This window comes from Channa argus, chromosome 10, assembly GCF_033026475.1.
Source record: "Channa argus isolate prfri chromosome 10, Channa argus male v1.0, whole genome shotgun sequence".
Taxonomy (NCBI): Eukaryota; Metazoa; Chordata; class Actinopteri; order Anabantiformes; family Channidae; genus Channa; species Channa argus.
Genome location: NC_090206.1, coordinates 24,952,904 through 24,976,789, shown reverse-complemented (window position 1 = coordinate 24,976,789; position 23,886 = coordinate 24,952,904). Strand labels below are relative to the sequence as shown.

General features: G+C 39.8%; 1 protein-coding gene across 1 annotated transcript in view; it reads right to left on the bottom strand.

The window, feature by feature from the left end:
* The window catches only part of fat2 (FAT atypical cadherin 2), an 88,753-nt gene that overhangs the window by 18,585 nt on the left and 46,282 nt on the right, over nucleotides 1–23,886 (bottom strand). The window contains exons 14-22 of the mRNA XM_067518133.1: nucleotides 22,989–23,142; nucleotides 21,598–21,831; nucleotides 16,265–16,654; nucleotides 7,909–8,120; nucleotides 5,950–6,087; nucleotides 5,683–5,826; nucleotides 2,885–3,082; nucleotides 1,275–1,878; nucleotides 614–814 (exon numbers count right to left, since the gene is read on the bottom strand). Coding sequence (XP_067374234.1) covers nucleotides 614–814; nucleotides 1,275–1,878; nucleotides 2,885–3,082; nucleotides 5,683–5,826; nucleotides 5,950–6,087; nucleotides 7,909–8,120; nucleotides 16,265–16,654; nucleotides 21,598–21,831; nucleotides 22,989–23,142 — 2,275 coding nt within the window. The remainder of the gene's footprint in view (nucleotides 1–613; nucleotides 815–1,274; nucleotides 1,879–2,884; nucleotides 3,083–5,682; nucleotides 5,827–5,949; nucleotides 6,088–7,908; nucleotides 8,121–16,264; nucleotides 16,655–21,597; nucleotides 21,832–22,988; nucleotides 23,143–23,886) is intronic.

Genomic DNA, 23,886 nt, shown 5'->3' with positions numbered 1-23,886 from the left:
GTGACATGCAGTAACAGTAGAGAGTACAGTATATTATGAAGACAGAAAATGCTACAGTGTTCAATACAAAGACAAGAAAATTGGAGCATATAGATTTGATAAAAAGCTGTGAAACACAATGATTGTCAAACAGAATGAATAAGTGTTTTTCGGGTCATAATGTATTTCTTGTATTTTACTGTATGTCTTCTTTTAAAATATTTCTTATTTTAGTTCAAATTAAAAGATAACTAATATTTTCTAATGAAGGGGAAAAAAGACAAACGTAGGTGGAAGTGAACCTATGTTCACCCCTCAGATACACAGCTGGATCGAGTTGTCAGTAGAGTGCAGGCTGCACTTTCTGCTGAGAGCTGGATGAAATAACTGTGCTGAGGGTTCATGTTCTTATTCAACGCTGCACTTTTGAACTGGATCAAATACCAGAGCAGCAGGAAAACGCTGCTGTGTCTCTCTGCTCTTCAGCAGAGAAGACAGTGATGAGCCGCGTATCTGTGAAGCTCAGAATTGTCGTTCCTGCTGATAAAAGGCAGCCGCTTCCTCCCTAGTTCACACGCTTTCACATCAGTATCCACAGACACGCTCAGGCGCACACACACCCACACAGATGTACCGTTACAGGGGCAGACGCTCTCCCAGGTGTGTTGGGGGGTGATGTAACCAGCCCTGGCGGTGGTGAAATGGTTTAGTCTCTCTCCCGTCAGCCGGACAGCATTCCTGCAGCCTCGTGGTGGACAGCCTCTATCCACACATCCGTTGTGGCTCATCCTGATGATTCTCAGACCCAGAGAGTCCTCGACGTCCGATATAATACCTGCACGAGAGAGTTCTACATTTGAGATTTAACTTTCAGAGAGACTCTTCATTTCGTGGGATGACTTTGTGTGTCCAACATGAAACTTTTGTTTTGTTGCTCTGTATTTCAGCAAAAGTAGCATCTCTGTATTCCTACACCCCTCAAAAATGAACAAACCCATCAACTCTTAATTATTGCATTATGGAAAGTACACATTATGTAGGCCTCCAGTATATTTTCCATCGATTTGTACATTGCTCATACTGCAAGAGGCTAAAATATCCAACAACTGAGAAATGAAAGAATGAAGCGGCTACATTGTTTGAGCTGCTCCGATGTGATGTACATTAAATCACAGGGTTTCTACTGAAACCTAATTTAATTCCAAACAATGTTCCGTAATGTACATTGTATAAAATTCAAAATCCAAACGTGTCAGGCATCACAGTAATATTAATTCATATTTGTGACAGATCACCTGAAAGTCTGGTGGTGGGCAGGGGCTGAATAAGTCCAGACTGGAGACTCCGGATGAGCAGGACTTCCAGGAACTGGTCATCATCAGCATGTTGCTGCAGGCTGGCCAGATGAAGCTCCTGTTTGGGCAGATGGAGAGCTTGTCCCAGAAAGCGCTGGAGCCCTCTCCAATGATCACCCAGAAACTCCTCAGGGGTCATTCCATCCATCTGCAGCGTCAGGCCCGAGTCCAACGCTTTTTGGTCTGCCACCCACACGTGAACTTTGACCCCAGTGGAGACGCTGAATTTCCCATCGGTCACGCTGACGTTGAGTGAGTACGAGCCTTCCTCCAGGTTTTCATTTGCCCAGATTTTACCATCAGCCAGGTCGACAGAGAACCTTCCTCCACCTGGGTTTTCGGACACCAGCCTGTAGGAAAGGACGTCCTGCAGGTCTTGGTCTGAGGCGTGGAGTCTCCCAATAACCCGATTGGCAAACAGCCCTCCAGAGGTAGTGATGAAGACCTCCAAAGGCACTACAGAGGGAGGATACCGGCTCTGCTCAGTGACATTGATGTTGACCACACAGATGGAGGAGAGGGGAGGGTGTCCACTGTCTGTCACCTGAATGGAGCATAGCCAGCAGTGAACACAAGGTTTACACATTTAGGTTTAGACACCAAGTGTGTGACACCTTAATCTTCCGTTTTATAACAGCGGTTTTCCATATGAACTGTTAGTGTACAGTGATATTCCAAATGATGTGTATGTGGATTTTCTGATACACAGACCAGAGGGGGTCTTCGGTTAAAAAACGTTTTTAATCATAAATTTGAGAATCGTAGCTATTCAGACCAAAATCTCATTTATTAGCAATTTTAAATCCCAAAAATATTTGTACCAGCAAACAGATGTAGCATTTTTTTGTACAGCTGAATATGCACAATATTCATTACATAGATAAGCTCATTACAATCTTTATTCACATTTTCTAGTGGAAATCTATGACAGAGATCAATTTAAAGACCCTAACTTGAGGATTCAAGTTGTACTATTGTTTCTCTAATAACCTGTTGTGTTATTGTGCTGGACAAACAAACCTTTCTTAGGAAAAACCTAAATTGTTTTCAAATCCATCAGCTAAAGTATGTTGGTAATAGGAGGGTCGTACGTCAATCAATTTTTAGTGGAGGGAATTTCCCAATCCAAATTCAAATGTATAACTTTATAGCAAATTGGTGACTGACGCTTAAAGCAGTTCATAAGATCAGCTGTACCACTTATGATCAACGGACATGAAAATAACACAATTGCCACCTCTGCTGACAGCACTGCATCGCAGCAACTGAGACCACAAGAGGCACTCTGAGAACCTGGATTACAAAAAACACTTGTGGATCACAAACATCTTGAGAGAGCTTCATTTTACCATCATAAGATTTTGCTAAAAACATGGGGAAAAGGTGTAATGCAGAAGATTTGACAGATAAAACAGATGGTTATTTTTCTGAAAACAAAAAGGTAAAAGAATACAGATTATAGTAGAGTTAAAAAAATGTGAGTAGGGATTCAGGAGCCTGTATATGAGTCACACTCATGTCTGGAGTGAACGTGCCCTTTGTTTCCTGACCTGTATCTTGAGCTGATGCTGAGGTTTGACCTTCTTCCTGAGAGGAGTGGAGAGGGACAGCAGGCCACCCTGGTCGATATGGAAACGGTGATCCTCGTTTCCACTGACGATGTGGAAGGAAAAAGGCGGGCCGTTCCTGGGCGTGTCTCTGTCCATCACAACAAGCTGGAGGACGGTGCTGCCGACTGACTCGCCCTCCTGCAGGAGACGAGGTTTATTAGTTGATGTATTTCAAATGTTTTTAAATTGTTTAAATGGAAAATGGCTCCTGTGTAAAAGCACCACACAGTAGGAAAATAGACTGCAGACTTTCATGGTGATGTATTTACCCATTTCACAGCATAATGGCCACGCATTTTGATTTTTATGGTGAGTTAAAATTAATAGAAACCAGCAGCTACTGGAAACATTATCCATCTAGAAAACTTACATAAAGGTTAGACAGACAGGCAGCAATAAAGTGCACAAAATTTGCAGTTAATGGTCTAAAACATACAAACATCTCTCTGTTGTTCTCTTGCACGTTGAGTTAGAGCACACGTCACAAAGCACAGTCCTGTTTTTGCCCCTCAGAGTATAAGGAAAACAAAGGGGGGCGTTTCCTACTAATCATATTTGCATCTGGATTACATGTTGGACGTTTCCAGTACAGCATTATTGCTGGGATTCACAGTCCTGATGAAAACCAAATGGAGCCTGTTGCCGCTCCTTTATCTCCACGACCACTGTTAAGTTCCCAGTAAGCACTGACCTGAGTTGCTCAGGCCATAAGTGCTGGTTTCACATGTGCTCAGAAGCTCAGGCAGACACAGGTTACTGTGATCACATCCTGTGTAGAATCCAGTCAAGAGAAATAAAGGACACTGTCTAAGCAGCAAGTTCTCAATTTGAGCTAAACAAGTGTCTGTATAACTTTTATAGTTTTGTAGTATTTTTAAATAGTTTGGAAACTTTTTACTTTTGGAACAGATGAGGCAGAAAGTTAGTTTGTAGATACGGTTTAAATTAGTGAGATGACATGTTTTGGTTTGTGGAAAATGTTCTGCATTTTCAAATCAAATGTTAAATGTCACGTTGTCGTAGCACATCTAGCCATTGTTTGAACGGGAAGTAAAATAGCATATAGTCCATCAAAACCGGAACATGATTTATAGCTGTGCTTCAGTGATTCTACATCCTTTGAGGACTTTCTCAAACTGTCCATCTGCTGCTTTTAGTGAAACGCCTAAATTCAACTGCAGCCTGATGCGGCGTCAACACTTCAACTCCAACACCTGCAACAAAATGAGAACCTCTCTCAGCAACATCCATCTGTCCAATGCAAATCAGAGCTTTCCCCGTCCGGCGGAGCTGGCTATAGGGACATTAGCAGATGGGACAATATCACAAAGTTTGGATTCATCAACACAAAGTGCATATGTTTTGGCTCGTGAACCAGCTAGTCTGTGACTGGAAGGGAGCTTCTGAGTTGGCAGAGCCGCAGCAGGTAGAAGGACAGAGAGCTGGCAGAAATAACACAAATTGTCGGTGAGAAACAGCCGGCGTGGCTGAAACAAATGGCCCAACCAGAGGCATGAACACACACAAGCATGTAGGCAGCTACGTCAGACTAAACGTGCAGGGGGATAAACTGGCTGCTCCTGTTTTTTGTTTTTTCCACACCAGCAGATCTGGAGGTGTAATTAAAGACCTACTGCTACTGATCACTACCACAGAGCAGCAAATCACGACAGGAACAAATCATGTCTTGTTACTTTGATTCCAACAAAGTTCAGAAAGCCCAGTCTGGTTTTGCTTCTTTGAAAAGTTTCACTCTCACTACACAGTTTTAATGAGCTCTGGGCATCACTGTTATGATGGAGGAGCACTTGGAGGTCAGCGTATTTCCACCAGAGAGTTCTGGAGAAGGAGAGTAAAAGAGAGCGAGAGGATGATACGGAGAGTAACAGACTGATAGACGATGACTCATCCTTTTCTTTCATTATTCTCTAGTCATTATCTCATCTGTTTTTATTATTGGCCTGTTATGCAGCCAGGAGCAGAGCAGGTTAGATGTTGCTAAGTTAAACAGATGAACTGAACTAGCGTTTAGAAGTTGCACGATCTGCTCATGCATTGCTTTTTCCATTGACGCATGAATGTGACTGCTGAATTGATGAGCAGGTGACTTTTCAGGTTTTTTAGGTCAGTGTTTTTGCTGCAGGTGCTGTAGTGCCAGTGTTTCTTCAAGGCCTTGGGGATGCGAACGTTGTTGATTTCTTAAAAACAGGACCAGAGTTGTTTCTCCTCAATCAAAACACATCTGCCTGTGATTTCCAGCTGGGGTCAAATCAATTAATAACCATGTTAAATGCAAAAGGTGTATGACCGTATTAGAGAGGTACATATTTGAAGGATGGATGCATCTGTTGCAAATCACTCCAGCCTGTTGCTCTTCCATTTTTTAAGTTGCTTTTTCCTCGATCGATTTGATGGTCTGAAGACAAGGGATGCGGTGCATCTAAAAATGTTTCTGAGTGAGGCTGTTCTACCCCAGAGAATGTCAAACCCAGTGCATCACATGTTAATGCAATCGGGTACCTTGCAAATATCTCTGTGCTGCCACAGGCCATGACAAAGCAACAGTATGTGACGCCCTGGAAGGACCGTGGCTAACTTGATTCTTTAAAGTCTTATGTATGATATGTAAAATATGTATGGAGCTATCGCACTTTATACATCTTGTACGGAAACACTTAAATCAATGTTTAGACCTGCAGTTCTGTAGGGAAATCGTGGAGATGTTCAGGTTGTCATACCTGCAGCAGCAGATTGTGGTTGACCTGAGAGAAGAGCGGTGGGTTGTCGTTCACATCAGTGACTGTGATGGTGATGAGAACTGCAGATGACAGAGGGGGATTGCCTTCATCAGCTGCCTGCACTGTCAAAGAGTAATGTGGAGTCTGAAGGAGAAGATGAAATATCAGTAATATTTCAGTTATTCATTTGCTTTCTTTATTGCTTTTTTTTTTTGTCTTAGCAATTTTACTCGTGCCTTTAAGTGACGCACACAGAAACACACAGACCTCCTCTCTGTCCAGTGCAGTCTGCACAGTTATTTCTCCACTGCGAGGGTGAATAGAAAACTGCTGCTGAGCGTCTCCGCTCACTATAGAGTATCTCAGCAGATTGTTGATTGGACCGTCCAGGTCTGTGGCTGTTACCTGGAGGTAAAGAAAAGTAATGGAGGAAAGATGGGGAGAGGTTCAGAGATTCTCCTTTTTCTGAGCATAAGCCAAACAAAAAGATTGACACAATATAGCGCTAGCACCCAATAATGACATTCAATAGGGCAACAATGCCTGGTGACAAAACAGGGCCCAATGTCACGGTTAAGTACAGAGCAGCACCCCTGCCGCTGGTTAAAGACACACGAGCAGGGTGGATCTTTGCTCATTCAGCCATTGAATGCTGATCCTTGAGTTTATTGCCCGGCAACATGTACATCCCCACAGACATGTATGTTATTGGAGTAGAGTGCGTTAAAGCAGATTACGTGCTCCTCTGAAACCTGATTTCCGTAACACCTACGGTTGGGGATGTCCCAATACTGTTTTCATATATTTGGTATCTGCAGATACTGAGTCGTGCTACAGATGCGTAGTTTTGTCCATTGCCATTAAAGCACCATAGCCTAAATAGTGTCAATATTGTCTTTAGCATTTTGCCACTGTCAGTATCTGAACTGTCAGAGTCTCCAATGTGGCCAAAAAAATAAAATCACATTTACGGGTCTTGATCACTGCTCTCCTATTCTGCAGAAAGCAGCTGTGCAGTAGGAGAGTAGCTGTGTAAAGAAAAATATGCTCTTTACTAAAGTACATTGGCAGGTTTGTCAGTGATTTTGGTGCAAATGCCATGAAAATGATGAAAACATCAGTGGACTCCTGCTTTGCCTAATGACTTATCTTCAACTTACATCAATTCCTTGTTCGAGCCTTTTAGTTAACTGACCTGAAACAACGTGTCTGTACTGATTAAAGTATGGATTTCTTTGTGACCTGCCTCGGCTTTGACTTGTCTTAGACTTGACCAAGATGATTTTTTAAAATGGAGATCTCTTACAATAAAGCAACAACTGTCTCCACTGACACAGGACCTTATCTAACAATTATTGTATGTGAAAACATTTCAGAAGGCAACATGTTGCAGGTAAAGGTGGGAGCAGACAACAAAGGGAGAAAAATATGAAACCATGCGATTACAAACTCATCATCCAGCTGTGGTCTGACCATCAGTGAATCACTGAGCTGTGTTATTGCTGTGTTATCTCTGCTGCTGGCTTGACAGATGACAGCTGAAATCTTTCTGGATCACTCTGCATTTATTCGGTTTCTATTTTACTCATGTACATCGTTAACAGACTGACACATCTTCTCATTCTGCCAGGATGTTTTTATTGTGTCAGTGTGTGATTCTTCTCCAGTTGAAGCTCACATTTTACCTTAAAACCATTTATTACGTGTCATCAGCACGTGTGTGTTTGCACAGTGACGTCTGAGGGCATGTGTGTGCCCAACAAATGTGGTTTGAAAGCACAACACACAAGCCTGTGGTATGAGGCTACAGATAATGAACAAGTGTCCTTGAGTCAAACTGAACCTTGGAATTTATTAAATTAACGTCCAATTGAATTCAGTGATTAAATTAAAGATAACTCATGTTGTCTCATCTATGATGCATGAATGTGCCGCAGATGCTGCGAGTGCATGTATGCAACTCATTAGAACGCATTTTGTTCACATGTACGTTTTTCTTTTCAGCACTGCTGACTCAAGTTCACTGCCCTGAAGACGACCAGCAGTCACCTGCAGGTGTTGAAGGTTTTGTCCTGAAGCAACATCTTTGTGCATGAAGCATGAGATTAACTCATCCTGTGACCCCAACAATCAGAACAATCACATGTTTAATCGACTGTTCTTCTCGACCTTGTGCTCACCTACAGGGACATCTGAACAAATCCTCAAACATCAATTGATCTCTACCTTCATCACCAAACTTCCGGGCACCAGATCCTCTGATACTTCAGCCCTGTAGTCCCCTTGTTTGAAGACCGGCGCGTTGTCGTTCACGTCCGTCACATTGATTATAACTGTGGTGATGTCGCTGAGGGACGGCTTGCCGCGGCTTCCCTCCACAGACAGGTAGTACTCACGGAAAACTTCAAAATCCAGTGGTGCAATGAGGGTGAGAAGACCTGCAAGACCCAAACATTAAGAATTGTTTTTGTCAAAGTGTGAAAAGACACAGCACAGATTTGAAAATGGAAAACCTGCTCTGCAGAAATCAAGAGCACAGACGACTGTTCTACTCTCCACCTCTAACCTTTGGTTAGAATGATGATGTTGCCCTTGGTGGCTGACTGGGGTGGGATTCGAACTCGCTGCCTTCTGCATCCCAACCCGATGCTCTACCACTGAACCGCCAGGGCCCCTTAGCTGAGCGACCACTAATAAAAGTGATAAATTTGTTTTTTTCAGCATTAAGGACCAACTTTAATTCACTTAGTGATGACCAGAGCTGTTCGAAAGCAGATCGAAGCTCATTGACAGCCTGGGACAAAGAGGGGTAATTGAGTAAATGGCTGTATCTTCTGTTTAAAGATGGGTTTTTACACTGCTCAGGTTTCTCCCGATGCCATCAATAAAAACAGAAATTAAGATAGAAGCTAAAACAGAACCCTGAAGTACCCGATTAGAGATCCTCATGAAATCTGACTGATGTCCATCTGCAGCCACACTCAGCTTCTGAACCACTGAATGGTCAGATTTGACATCCCGATATCTTTGAGTCCGTTGAGGAGTAAAACATGGCGACAGAATCAAATCGACAATGTCATATCAGTGAGTCTCAGCAGTTTAATTTGATGTTTTTTTCAGCTCCACAGTTATTGTGGACACCTGCTGAAATAAAAGGCTCACTGAAACCTTTAACAACATATATACACAACATAAAAAACCTGCTTTGGAGTTATTTTTTGGTTGAGTTGACCACATCTGATTTCTGGCAAGCTTGATTTAATGTTAGTATTGGATACAAATTTGATTTGTGTCCAAGACTTTACTGGGTTGTTTAAATTCTGACTTTGTCTGGACTGGGCCTTCGTTTCTTACGGTCCTAAAAGTTGTCCAGTCAGCTGCTGCATTAGAGGAGTTTGCTTTAGCCCAAATTGCATTTTGTTCCCTGAATAAATTTGCAAGTTCTTCAGTAAACCAGGGATTTTCTTTTCCCGATATTGTAAATTGCTTTTAGGGGCATGACTGTCACAAATTGCTTTAAATGACTTGTAAAAATGATCCCCACAACACTCCACATCATTTATGAAACTGAGTCTACCAATTCACTTACTTCCAGATCACGAAGGAATGTTTCTCAAAATGTTTAAAAGGGTCTTAACAATATAGAAAGATGTTCGGCAAGATAATCGTTTTACCTCTTTACTGTTTTTCACAGCACGAAGGGCAAGATACAGACAACAAGAATGTCTGATTTACATCATCCATTCAGTGATCGTCTTCCTTATTCCTGCCTCCCTCCTTGCAGTTTCTTTGTCATTCCATGAAACCAGAGCTATGTAGATGTGCAAATGCACATCTGAACTGCCACCTCCCCCCCACCCCCACCCCCCTCGTCACATACTGCCATGACGCTCTGTTTGATTTCACATCAGATTGTGCATAAGATTTAATATGTGACCGACATACTGTTACACTGCTGAAATAATTGTACTGCAGGGAGATTTATATGACACTATTCTCCATAAGTCAAACAGACACTGTCATGTGTGACTGTAGTCAACTCACACCACTGTGAGCTCAGTGATGCTGCAAGTTTAACCTTTCGCAAATGATAAATCCCTCCACATCTAGCTGCTGTGAAGTCTAACACCAATTTATGGTGGCGATGTAGGTGTTTCTCAGAGTCCTTAGAGGAGATACTTGTTTTTGCCTCCTATTGATTTACTCCTTTCACTTGTGAAGGATTTAGGTCCTTGTTCTTCTGACCTGCTGTAAACCTGCTGAACTTTAACAGATGGACCTTTTCACCTCCTTCTCCCACTCAGGTCCTAGTTACTGAAGGTTTGATCATTTCCAGTGGTCACGGAGGAAAATATACAATTTGTCAGGGATTAGAAATGAGGTTCAACTGTGGGTCAGTCATTTACAGCATTTGTTTCTTACTGTGATGGTTGTGTAAGTATAAGGTTTTATTTATATGCAGACAATTTTTCCATTAGATTTGTTTGCCAGTGCAGTTTGTCAGGATTTGGTGATTTTACCTTTGTCTTTGGTGATTGTTAAATTAATTTCTTAGATTCTAGACTGTAGATTGGACAAAACAAGCAATTTTAAGATATTACTGCCCTTAAATAAAACTTTTTTAAAATATATATTTTACCCTTTTCTGACATGTAGTTTTTTTTTTTTTTATAGATCAGACTTGTGAGTTTTTATGAGGGGATCTTTGTTAGTACCTTTATAAAACTAGATTTTTAAGAAGAAACAAATCTGACCAAAGACATAAGTTTCACATAGTAACATCATCAATTTCAAAACGACACACCTGTCCATTTAAATCAAACAGGGAAAAAAGCAAAAGCCTCTGAAGTGACTATGTGTCGACAGTGAACCACACTGCTGCACTACGTGTTCATCATGTCACCATGATAAACCTTTGGCTTTTTTTTAATGAGACTTACTTTAAGATGCCAAACTGTTAAAATAAAAATGTCCCCCGAACATATGCTTTACCTCTTCTTTTATGAGTAACATTTGGAACTATCAGCAGCTTTATGAAATGAAGGAGCATTTGTTTGTGACCTGATCTTATAGATTCATATGTTCATCAGGAACCAATGAGAGACAAACTAATGTAGTGTCTTTTTGGCCGTATGTTGACAATAAGGAAAATGCTCTGTTACCTAGTTTGACTGGAACATGATCAAACACTTTAAAATTAGCTGTAACGTGTAGTCGTCTCTTTCTTTAGTCTTTTTTTACACGTGGCTTTAATAATGTCAGTTCTTCTGCTTCTGTCTTCTTGCCTTATTTGTTAACTGATCCGAATCCCATATTTTTTAGTAAGCAACAAACACGTAGCTTGTGTTCTGCTTTGTCAGCCATATCCAACTTTTATACAGTAGTTACTGTATATTGTTTTAAGCAGTAGACTGGAATTTGTTAAATATATATGAACATGTCTGAAGAAACAACATGCCTGTGTTTGTCAGTTAGTTACACAACACATAAAGCTGGAGTGTATCTGTTGACTAAAGCTCCTCGTATCCAGCAGAGTGTGTGGCTAAGACGCATACACACGCTTATATTGTTGGGCTGCCAGCCAGTCTGCTGAACCACACTTCATGGAGATAAAACCAAATGGGATCCAACAAAAACAACCATCTACCCTCAAACTAAACTCCTCCCAGTTTCAACTAGTAAATGATGTGCACTTCGTACACGCTGCACAGATTTCACTTTATTGATTTTTTTTCCCTGAGATCAAGGAGATTTGGACAGCTAGCCTGAGTCAGAGTGCCGTGTTAATTATTCATTGACTTATTTATTTATTTTTAACTTTTGCCACATGGAGAAAGTTGGCTGAGCTTCAGTTTACTTTTTCTCACTGCCCTGAATCCTATTCACACTCTTCTGTTCATTTTTTCTTTGCCACTGTGTTCAGAATCTGTTGTATCAGTTTTAAATCTGTTAGACAGGCATTAACAGATTACCCGGAAGCTGCTTACTAACACTGATTGTAGCTTACAGATGAACATTAATAATAATAAATTTCACATTTAACTCACATGTGATTTAGATTTATGATGCTCTGGTTTAATCTACTAAGAGGTTTCTTCTACTACACAAATCTAAATTTAAATTTTTATTCTCAACTTATCCTGTGACCTCAAAATGATGTACATAATTTTTTTTCCACTAGTCATCCAACACCAAAAAAAAAAAAATAATGATGCAGTAGCTTCAATAAAATATAAAGACAAATACACTGCAAACCTCCCCTTTAAAACTACACCTTTAATTTAGAAAGGTAGGCAACATTTTGCCCTTCATGCTGTAACATCTATCTGAATTGTGATAATAGTAATGTCAGCTGTCACCATTTCCTTGGAGATGCCTGCACGTCTTGGTTTTGCTAGTCTACGAGCTGCAGTAATGGCAGCCACAGCCTACAAACAGAGGTGAGGACAGCGAAATAATACCAAAGCAAGGTAATTTATCCTCAATGATATGGAAATGTCAGACATCTCATTACCTCCTTTTTTTGTGCAAGGGCTTCAAATTGAAAGAAATGTGTCTACGCAGGAGCCATAGCACCTGCCACCTACGAGGCAGCAGTAGCTCAGGGGTAGAGCCAGTATCTACGTGTCGAAGTGTCCTTGATCAGGTCGTGTGAATCGGTGAATGTTAAGCAACAATATAAAGTGCTCTGGATAAAACAGTAAAAAGGATGAGTTATTTGTGTTAACCCGAGTTGCGAACCTCAAGCCACCTTCTGGCACAAATGAACTTTATTTCCATTTTAATAAGACTAAACAAACACACAAGCAACTCTTTGCTGAGATGAAACACTCAAATTTTCTTCCCAGAATAAAGTCTTTGCATTGATTTTCCTTCGAGCTTTAACTGCTTCCCACCTGCCGCTGTGAGCTCAAAGGGTTCCATTAAAGCAAGACTCTCTTCCTCTTTGTACTAATAATGGAAATAATTCCCATTTAAATAATAATCCAGAAGATTTTCCCTCTATATTCACACAAAATTCAAACTGCAGAGCTGAAACCACCAGAGGGTGACATTTCTTTTTATAGGAGCCATGTTTCTGCAGATTTATAGCCATTAAAATTCAGCACGTTCTATTTTTGATATATACAGAGTTACAGTTTCTAAACATGGCTGCTTGTTCTCCCTGCTGCCAGGTTTCTGTCAGTAAGGGTTCGAAACTGTGCTCAAATCAGGCTGAGCTCGTTTTTGTGCAGCATGATGCGAATTCTCAGAAAATGAAACTGGGTAGAGGTGATTTATCATAGTCTACATAAATGACCAAGTTTCCCACAGGATTCATTGTGTGTACACACACACACGCAGGCAGGTTTTAGAAACTCACTTGCTCCTGATTATTTAAGCGGACATCAACTTAAAAATAAAGTTTATTCCCCTAGAATAGAATTGGTACCCAAACGCTGTTATTTTACCATATTTCAATGCAATTTGAATATGCGATTTTTTTGCGATTGCCATTGCAAAGTGACAATTCAATCCTCTATTCAGTTTTTATTATTTGGATTAAAATTGTATCTAAAAGCTAAATCAATTGCATTTCAAAATTCCAGGGCTTTTTGTATGCTGTATGCTTATGTCAATTCAATGTGAAAAGTTGCAATTTAATCTTCAATTCAGTTTAAATAACTTTAATTAAAAAACTGAATGAAAGCTAAATCCACTGCACGTCACATTGGCATGGTTTTCTGGTGTCTTCATTTAAATTTGGAGTTTTTTGTTTTGCTTTTGTTGGCGCGTTAACTGTGGCATTTTGTGTTTTGTACTTACTGCTCCTTTGTAAAAGAGGTTTTAAATCTCAATGGGTTTTTTCCTGGTTAAATAAAGATTAATGAATAGAAATAAATAGAACTTTGGTTTGACTCTGGGTCACCTCTCTATAAAAAGATATGTTAGCATATTTCTATTAAAAATATTTTTACAAAGTTGGATTCTGCAGCTTTATAAATTAGAGAATACTCTTAAATAAAACAATGTAATTTTGTCCAACCTGTGCCGCATTTTTAAACAAGCATTATTTCCATAGTAGGAATATAGAAAAGAAATAATGTGACTTTAGCTTCAAACTGAACAGAGTCTCCTTCTTATCAAACCCTCAGAAAAAGAAGCATATTTTATAAACGTATCAGACTGTTCCATCAATATAAATGTCTTTTCATATCACATTTAAAATTTGCTTTATAACTATTTTTTTTTTTATAATTACTCGTGTATTTACCTTTACATTTCAAATTGTTCAGCATTAATCAAACATTAAAACAAAGCAGTGGAACTGAATCACAGTTTTTTGGCACAGTAATTCCAAATAGTGATAATCAATTCATTTAATTATGAGCATAAGTATTAGAAGTAAGTATTGGAAAAGTTTCTGAAGGTTCACTGGGGAAATACTCAACACAACTGAGGCTCCAACAGAGCCGAGGCTCATCACTTCTCGAAAAAAAGCTCACGTCCTTAAATTGATTTCTACAGCAGCAGCTATGAGAGTGTGTGTGTGAGAGAGTGTGTATGTGTGTGTGTTAGTGTGAGTGAGAGTGTGTATGTGTGTGTTAGTGTGAGTGAGAGTGTGTATGTGTGTGTTAGTGTGAGTGAGAGAGACTTTTGAGCTTTATTTGGTTTTGTATACATCTTCCTTACTATCACGGTTACTAATGTCTCTACATAAATACCTACTCAGCAGTTTAGACACTGATACAATAGAAGCTTAATACAGGAACACTTTACTTTTTACTCTTCCTGTTACTTGGAAAAGTAATATTATTGCACTAATACTTTACTAGCTAGTGATATAACTAACTTTTTCTTCTCTTCTGTTTCTGTGCAAAATACAGCACCTGTAAGTGCTACTATATGATGACGATAGTCCGTCGCCATGTTTGTTTTGCTCTGATGTCCTGTTTGATCACACATGTTTGTGTGGGATCCCCACAATCTGAATTAATCTGAATTTACTGAATTTACTACTTTTTACTAATTGAATTCAAATACTAAATTAGAAAACAACTTATAATGCAGCTTTAAACACCTGTTCACCTGAATTAGTGACTCAGATCCCAGTGTATTTAAGAACTGAGAGTGGAAACACAGAGCATAAACTGGTCAGTACCAGCTAGAGAACATAAAACAAGAACAGAATCGATTGGGTGGCAGGATGTGTACTTATGTCTCATCCACCTTTAACTTCTCAAGATTATCACTTGTTCAGCACAATTCAATTTTTATACATCCTTCAAACACAGGTGGATGTTAAAAAGATTGAGTTTTTTTTTGCATCTTGCTCACAACTTATTCATGCCACCAGAAAGGATGAATTTTACTACCAGTACATAGTTTTGTACTTGCAGTTCAACTTGTCTCATGAATAAACAACAATGAGAATCTCAACAGCCTTGTCAACATTAATACATAATACCTCACAAAGTTCTTCTACTGTTCCTGAATTCCTGATTCTTAAGTGCGTACGTGTCTGCTGTTCAAAATTGTGAACTCTCCAAATAATGTAATTTAATACAGTGGACACTAATCGATGCCTATGGTTCTTCTCACCAGCTGGCCTTCAATGATTTATTGGCAGTCCAAAGGGCAGACTGCAGTTTGCACCAAACGTCTAACAGTGGAATGAGCACATGACAAGTCTGGGTACTTAAACTGTGGGTCAGAGCAGATTTCACTGAATCAAACTAAAAAGAACATTTTACCTGCCATGCATATGAAAAAAATCCTAACACTTTTTAAAAGACACACTTTTGCACTAAAAAAAGACCAGAAATGTGTTAAAGATTAAAGTTTGGGAGAAATAACCTCTAGTCTTCTGTCAGTGTTTAATATGTGGTAGTAGCTATCAGTCAGGATTATAGACCTATAGTTCCACACAAAAGAAAATCATTAATAAAAAATAAAAAAATCATAATTAATGTAAAAACACTAATTACAGTAAACCTGTCCCATTTAGTGCCTTAAACAAATCCAGATTTATAGCACAAATTTCCTGCTCGGTTGCAGGTTGCAAGTGCTGCTCATCAAGAGAAAAAGCAGCTAAAGCTAAAGGTGAAGCAGTAACTTTTTATTTTGTTTTTGATTTATTTTGGAAACTTCTGAATTTCTACTGTTTGGCCTTCATAGAGGGAAACTATTGGCACTGCATGTAACTGGAACCATGAGGTGATTAGTTTAGCACAAGCAAACAGCGAGCCGGGCCCTGTTACAGCACTTCTAAAGCTCACTAAAACCTGATATATTTACAGTAGGACATGCTTCTCATCTAACTTTAAAAAGTAATGTAAGCGAGGGAATCACTCATTACATTACTTCTTTCAGCGATACAGTTAATAGTCAAAGACCTAAAGTAAAAAAATACAGAGACAGACAAGGACTGGAGATTAATGGGACTGAAAACTACTGCAGATCTTATGAATCTTAGTCCCACTCTTTTAGATCCAATACAACACAAAAACTACTTTTTCGTTGTATTTTCTGAGAATCAATTGATTTCACAACCTGCTTTACACACACAAAAAGAAGAAAGATGGACAAAAACTGCTCTCACCTGTCTGCGAGTCCAGCTGGAACTGTCCATCCTCGTTTCCAGACACGATGCGGTACATGACTGGATCCGGCCCTCCACCATCTCTGGTGAGGGCAGACACGCTCAGCACCTCCGCCCCGACTGCAAAGGATTCTGGGAGCTGGGCAGTGTACTCTGACTTTAGGAAGACTGGCTGGTAGTCATCCAGAGAGACCACATCCACCGTCACAGTGGCGACGGAGTACAGGTGGCGAGGCAGGCCGCGGTCGGTGGCTTTTACCTTCAGCTCAAAGGTGGGTGGGGTGTCAGGGGTCAGAGGTCTCTCCAGCCGCAGGATCCCGGAAAATTCTTCCAGAGAGAAGTAACCCCCATCACCTGCCAGTAGGGAGTACTTCACTTCAGAGTTTATACCTGGAGGACATGAACACAAAGAGATGTAAATATTAAATACAATAAAAAGTAGATACTGATCAGCAGCTGCAACAGAAACAAGACATTTAATTAAGATCACTTTTGTTAACTGATTATCTTTGCTTTTAGTAGTCTTGTGCATTTGGGTGGGATATTGGCTCCGACAGACGTGTTGCGGCCTGACACCCAGATTCCTATCTCTGAGAGGAAAAACAAATTAGCCAAGAAATTGCTACTGGTATTAAAACCACAGCTGGATTTCACAAGGGGTGTTCATAATTAAAAGTGAAAACACGATGTGCATGCACAGAGACACAAAATACAAAACACTTTCATCTTCACAAAAGCCATAACTTGTCTCAATGAAAGCTTTGTGTATGTGCCAGAAATGCTGACACATCAACTAAAATAATTATCAGTATTACAGGGAAATTTATATTCTTTTTATATACGCAGAAGGAATTCTGCATAACTATAAAAATGTCCTTATGTGACAAACGAATTTGACACAACTGGAACAGATTATACTTTCTAACATGCGGCTCCCTGTATTAGATTAGATGTAATTGTATTGTTATTACACATGTATAAGTACAAGGCAACAACATGCAGTTTAGTATCTAACCAAAAGTGCGATAAGCAGTGCAAAATATACTGTGATATAATGTCTACAGTATGTACGAGATAGGCACTATTATGGACATAATGTGCAGGTGGAAGCACTACAGAAAAATTAATAAACAGCTGGAGTACTATGGATATAATATACATATGGTAGTACTGTGGACAAATGATATAGAGCTGGAAGTACTGTGGATGTAATGTACAGATGAATGTGTCTCATCAGATGTTTATTCTGATAACACAAGTCAGCAACTATAAACACTTATTTACACTACATTAAATTAAGAATAATGCATAAAGAACAAACAACAGGTGACAGTGCAGTGTAAAATGCTAATGCATAGTATTCAGTACATGAAGGAATGAAATGAATGAGGACTTGGATCATTGTGTGAGATGGATATAGTTGAAGGTTTGTATGTGTGTGTGTAGGGAGTGAGGGGTCAGCGGCGGACAGAGTTCAGTAATGTACCAGCTGTATTGAGGGTGAAGCTACAGCAAACAGCAAGGGTGCATAAATAAGCAGCACTAGAAAGTTCCAGAGATATCTGCAAATTTTATACATTTGTTTCTTCAGTACATGTTAAAGTGGAGCCATGGATCCATTACAGAAAAGGCCCAAAGGGCACAGTCCAACGAGACGCCGTATAGCTGTTAACGTATCGTTTTCCTCTAAGAGCTCAGTTACGTATGAAATACCCACAGATAGTCCTATTGACTACTAAGGAATGAAAGAGATCATATTAAAAGATGTGTAAAACCACCAATAAGACACAAATCAATTATAAATAGGCAAACAACTCCAAAGACACAAAAGCAAAATGCTAAAAATAACCGACCGTCACAATGGAAAACCATTGTACAAAGAGACAGAAAGTTACTGTTACGCTGACAATGGGATCAAAACAGGCCACATGTGCCATGAAGCCATTCATTCTTGTAATTACCTTTTAGTTCTTATTAATGCCTCAACAACCACTTACAAATGGCCTGTTCCACCTGGAGGTCAAAACACCACTAGGGGTCACAATGTACTGTGAATCTAAACCATTACTGGATGGTAAAAACACAAAGGACTCAAAGTTATGACCGATATGACTTTAAACACTGCAGCTACACAAATGTGACACCTTATGTGTGGTATTTTTTGGGGGGGATATAATGATTTTTGGGGTTTTTTTTGTTTTTTTTAACTTCAGCACTCCCGTAAGTATTAAAAAAAAAGGAATCTGAACAATTTCATTACGCTGTGGTAAAACTGGTCACTGTGACATGTGTCCTGTAATTGTTATCCATAATTATGCAGTGATAATTACAGGCCACGTAGGCCAGTCCTTGCCTTTACCTTAGCCAACACAAATACCCTAAACATGCCCCAGCAGCGCTCAGAAACATGCTGTAAGCAGATGCTGTTATCCTTTTAGTTCACAAACCAAAAGAATATTTGGGAACTGCTGTTTAGGCATAATGACAGCTGTGATTGAGGGCAGTGACGTACTTAAAGGTCAATGTTTTAGCTGACACACAGCAGCCTCAAAGGGAACCTGTTTAAAAGGGTTTTAAATTATGTGTCACAACAAATGTCATTGTCATTTTCTGTCTTCCCTCATGTTTTCTGTAGCTGTTATTAACATCAGCATTACAGGCAAAATGCCAAAAAAGTAATTACTTCTGAAAAATAAGCTGCTCCGACAAGAGTTTTATTCCTAATGATGCTACATACATCTTGTTGCAGATCTTTTCTCTCATTGTGTCAAAATGATTAAGATGGATTTCTTTCACATTTCTTTGGCAAATAAAACATCCAAGAGAAAAAAAAGGCCCATTAGTCACTGTTGACTGTGAGAAAGTTGCCATTGGAGAGAAGGACAAGCTGCTGCACATCTGAAGGAGTGGCTGACTTGTTCTGTCTGCTCCTGTTCATTTGCCCAAGTGGGTGTGTGTGTGTGTGTGTGTGTGTGTGTGTGTGTGTGTGTGTGTGTGTGTGTGTGTGTACACATGTCCTATGTTTGCATGGACACATTTCACAGAGGTATTTTGGCTGGTTACTCAACCTCAGTGCTGTCATTGTTAGGGTTGGAGTACGCGGGTCGGGAAGTGTCCAATGTGTTAAATTTGTGTGACTGACTCCACTTACAGCATGTGCTTCCAAATCGTGCGCATCTTCCAGTGTTTGCATGAGCTGAACATTTGCACTTCAGGGTGTGTGCACATTTTATTAGACACTCTTGCATGACTCTTGCATACACTACACTGTTTATGTGTACACAAATGTGCATACGTGAAAAAACACTGAATGTCAACACAGACTGCTTTTAGATGAGTAAACTGTCCAACTTTTATTAGACTTTACTGTTGCAACACCTGAAAACCAACCAACCATCAAAAGGCAACAAATGAATACAACATTTAGAACCTGCAGAGGAAATTTGTTCCAAACTGTGCTGGCTCACTTCAGTCAGAAGAGAGAGGTTCGGTTTTTCTCTATAGTATGTTTAGCGCTAAAACAGTGAAGTGATAAAATGAACAGTGATCAAACCGTGTGCTAAAACACAGACAGAAAGACAAATTTGTGGGTGAGCGATTAAAAAGACAGATTGCAGGAAAGAGGAAAACAATAAGCTAAGGAGGAGCAACACGAGGTCAACAATGGACAAGTAACAGATGGAAAAAGAAACTAATTCATGCTGATTAGTCATTTTTTTCTTACGCAGAAACAAGCTAAAAGCTTTGGGGAGTTTAATCCAGTATTATTCAAAGCCTGTTTGTCTCAGTGTTCGTGTTTAATTATAAGAAGGTGAAACCACTACCTTGGTGGTGGTGCCCTTGCAGCACACAAGGTAAAGGACGTAGGTCCTCCACTCTGCAATAATTAAGCCTAAGCAGTAGAGCACACATTTAACTGAAGCGTGAGCCATGTGTGTAGAACAACACATGTCTCTTCTGACTCTTCACATGTCTTTTTGGAGATGACCTACTTTTGTCCTCTAAGAAAAATCACTTTGTGCAGGTTCCTCAAAATCTGCTTAGCTGCAGCATCTTCCTTCCAGTTTGGTTTGAACAGAGGATTTTTCCAAAAAATTCAAGCTAATCTGAAACTTACTCATCTCTCCATTTACCCGTCCCAGTTGTTACTCTCCTTGTCGACTGAATAATGACGACAGGCAATATGCACCTCGTACGGGTGAGATGTCACCTGTTCTGAAAGTGGTCAGAGATCAGAAGTGAATCAGATCTAGGACCACATTTGAAAAGGATCCTTATCTGATTTGAGAAAATCCAACTTGGTATGTCCACAGGTCCACGGAAACAAATTAGATTAATGCCACTTGAGGACAAAAAGATTTCAACTGTAATGTGAATGCAGCCAAAGATATTCTACCAAGTACATTTTTAAAAGCTATGGATTTCCATGACATTTGCAGAGGCAATCATTCCTAGGTCACGTGGAGCAGCGGTCAGCAAAGTCTGCATCACCTTTAGAGGTGGTTGTCTGTCTCTTTGCTTGAGACTTTCCAGGGTGCACCTCACTTCCTACTCCTAATGTTTTAGCCTCTCAGGTTACCACTACACAAGGTGTTATTTAGCCCCCCAGCCACCCCCCAAACAAACACTGAAGTATGCCCAACACCCAATCTACATCTTATGTTTGTATTTTGTATGCAAGTTAAACATGACCATACTGTCATTTATTATAACAACTCCACTTTTCATTTGAGTTGTGTACCACCTATATCTGAGTGTCTGCAGCAGACTATTCAGAACCTGCAAATTCAAGTTATTACTTTTTAATACTTTCTAAAGCCTTTCATGAAGAAGATTCATTTCATGCTTCTTAAATCACATAAACTCTGTAGCTTGAGCTTGTCTCTGTCCTCTGGATAACCACAGCGAAAATAAGCTGCAACATTTTAAATTACTCTGACCTAATGGCAAAAGTCAGAAGAGAATGCTGCCAGGGTTAAAGGTTAAAATCCACAGGAAGCTAATAATTACAACACGGCTGGTATGACAAAGAGGAAAGGTATCCGGTGGGCGTTTCAGAAATCAAAACTCTGTTGACAATGGCTTAATCTGTTATTATGTTTAGGATCAGTGATGCCACATTCATAGACGCGCACAGACACACAAAGACAAGCCTGTGCATTAGGCTTTATTAGTGTAAAAAGGATCACTGATACCAGGACTAAGCTGTTGTTGCAGCGTGTTTGGACCTGAAAGAAACAATATTAAGGTCTCTGCAGCCTCACTGTGTTGTAACTCCCAGATTCATAGCAGCATTGGAAGATATAATAATAATTTTAAAAAAAAGAGCTTACCCGTGTCTGGGTCTTTGGCATATATGACGGCGATGGGCGTTCGAACCGTTGTGTTATCAAACACAGTGACCTCATAGTGACTGGAGGAGAAGCGAGGGGGGTTGTCGTTCATGTCCTGGATCTTTAGCAGGACATCCGCCTGACATGAACGCCCCCCACCATCCGTAGCCTTCGCCACCAGGTTGTACTCGACCTCCCTCTCACGGTCCAGGACAGCCAGAGTGAACAGCTCACCTGTGTGGAAATGGAAAATATATTAAATGCCCTTTTATTATCATTGTAACATTATGCAAAGCACATTTCAGACTCATCTTGTTTAAGTACTAAAATATAAAAAAAATTAAAGTTTGGTGCATCTTCATACATGCAAAAGCACATTGTTTGCAGTAAAAGAAAATGTAACTTGTTACCCTAATGTGCACATTTTGGCATACGGATCTGACATATTACCATAATTGAGTTATTAAAGTATTACATTTATGAGCATTTAACATGTCCAGTTTAGTATGTTAGAAACAAGTGAAACCCACGAAGATGCAGATTAACATCTGTTTTAACTAATGCCACAATATGCAACTTAAGCTAGTGTTAGTGTGAGAATTAAATTAACTCTGCTCTTCTTCTTCCTACTCATCTACTATCTGCTACACTCCTCCAGAGCCACAACAACCCTTCATTGTTAATGTAGTTATTACCAAATTACAAACAGTGACAAGGCTATAAAACATACTAATCCATCCCCTCTGCCTGAGCCATTTAATGGGTCTAGACCACAGCACCACTTATTATTAACCTAAGTTTTGTTCTGTATTTCTACTAAAACAAAATGACATGCTGCAGTTTTAATGAGCTTTAGAGATCAACATCAAAGGACAAAACACAGTTGACTCCTGTATTTTACTATGAAAAACATGCCAAACCATTCAGATTATCAATATTTATACACATACACTCATTATGTACAGTTGCACTGTTGAACAGCAGCGGCCTTGGCAGTGTGGTAACTTGCTGTCTGGTTAGCACCTGAGGTGTCAAGCTGACAGAAGAATGTTCTTCCTGACTAGCACTAGCATGTTCCCGACTCACCAAGTCGCCCCATTAATTGCCGTTACACTACCAACAGGAGTTACACAACATTTTAGGTTTAAACTTTGGCTGTGAGCTTACTATGTTAACACAGCTAAGACTGTTGTAAAATCAGACTTACTTTTACCAGATATGAAGTTTTGGTGGCTCTCTGGCTTCAAACTATCTAATATCCTACAGCCACTCAACAATAATAAAACCTGAGAAAAACAAATACAAGAATAGGAGAGAACCTCTCTGATCAGCTGCAGAGTACTGATGGCATCATCACCTCTCTGCAGCCAAGTCAGAGAGACCCATCATACCTGTTCTGTGGTCAATATGGAATTTGTCTGCGTTGGGACCGTGAAGCGTGTAGGAGATCTGGCCATTCGCCCCCACATCTGGATCTGACGCAGAAACCTTGAGCACAAAAATGCTGGAGGGCGAGTTTTCCATCACCATCTCTGTGTACACCAGCTGGAACAGGAGCATAATAACGATACTCAGGCCTCTATTAATGTGCAGCACTTTTTTCAGTGCAGCTCCACAGTGTTGGATAAGTAAAATGATTCAAAGCAGCGGGCATCAGTGTAGCCACTGGGTTTCAGTGTACAATAATGAGGGAAGGTGTTGGCTTACAAGCACTTTTGCAATGGTAAGATTTTATTATTATATTTGAAGTAATTCATAACTGCATCAAGCGTTTGAAAGCGCTGCTGTAAGTATTTCTATAATCTCAATTACTAGGCTGCAGCAGCTCATGTTGAAGAGCTGACTATTAATCGTGGTTCATTCCCCACCTCCTCATGTCTACGTGTCAAAGTGTCTACGAGTAAGACAAAGTGCTCCCAATACATGCAAGCAGTAAATGTGTAAGTCGTTTTTGGACAGTGTGTCAGCCAAACTGCATACACAATTACAAGAAAGACATTTTTTGCCCTCAAGGTCAAAGAAATTTGTTTCCAATTTGCCCTGCAATCAGTGTAAAACAAATCTTGCATGATTGCTGTTGCATAAATTCTTCAGAAAACACAGCCTTAAATACATCATGAAATTTATCAATGTCACGATGAATGTTTGATATATTCACATTTATTCTTAAAAATTGTCAAATGTCACTAATGAGGTAATTAACCTAATTTTCTTAACATATTTACAACACTATTTACATTTGTCCCCAGTGTTAGAAAAACTTTGAATTACTATAATGCTTTTCCATGC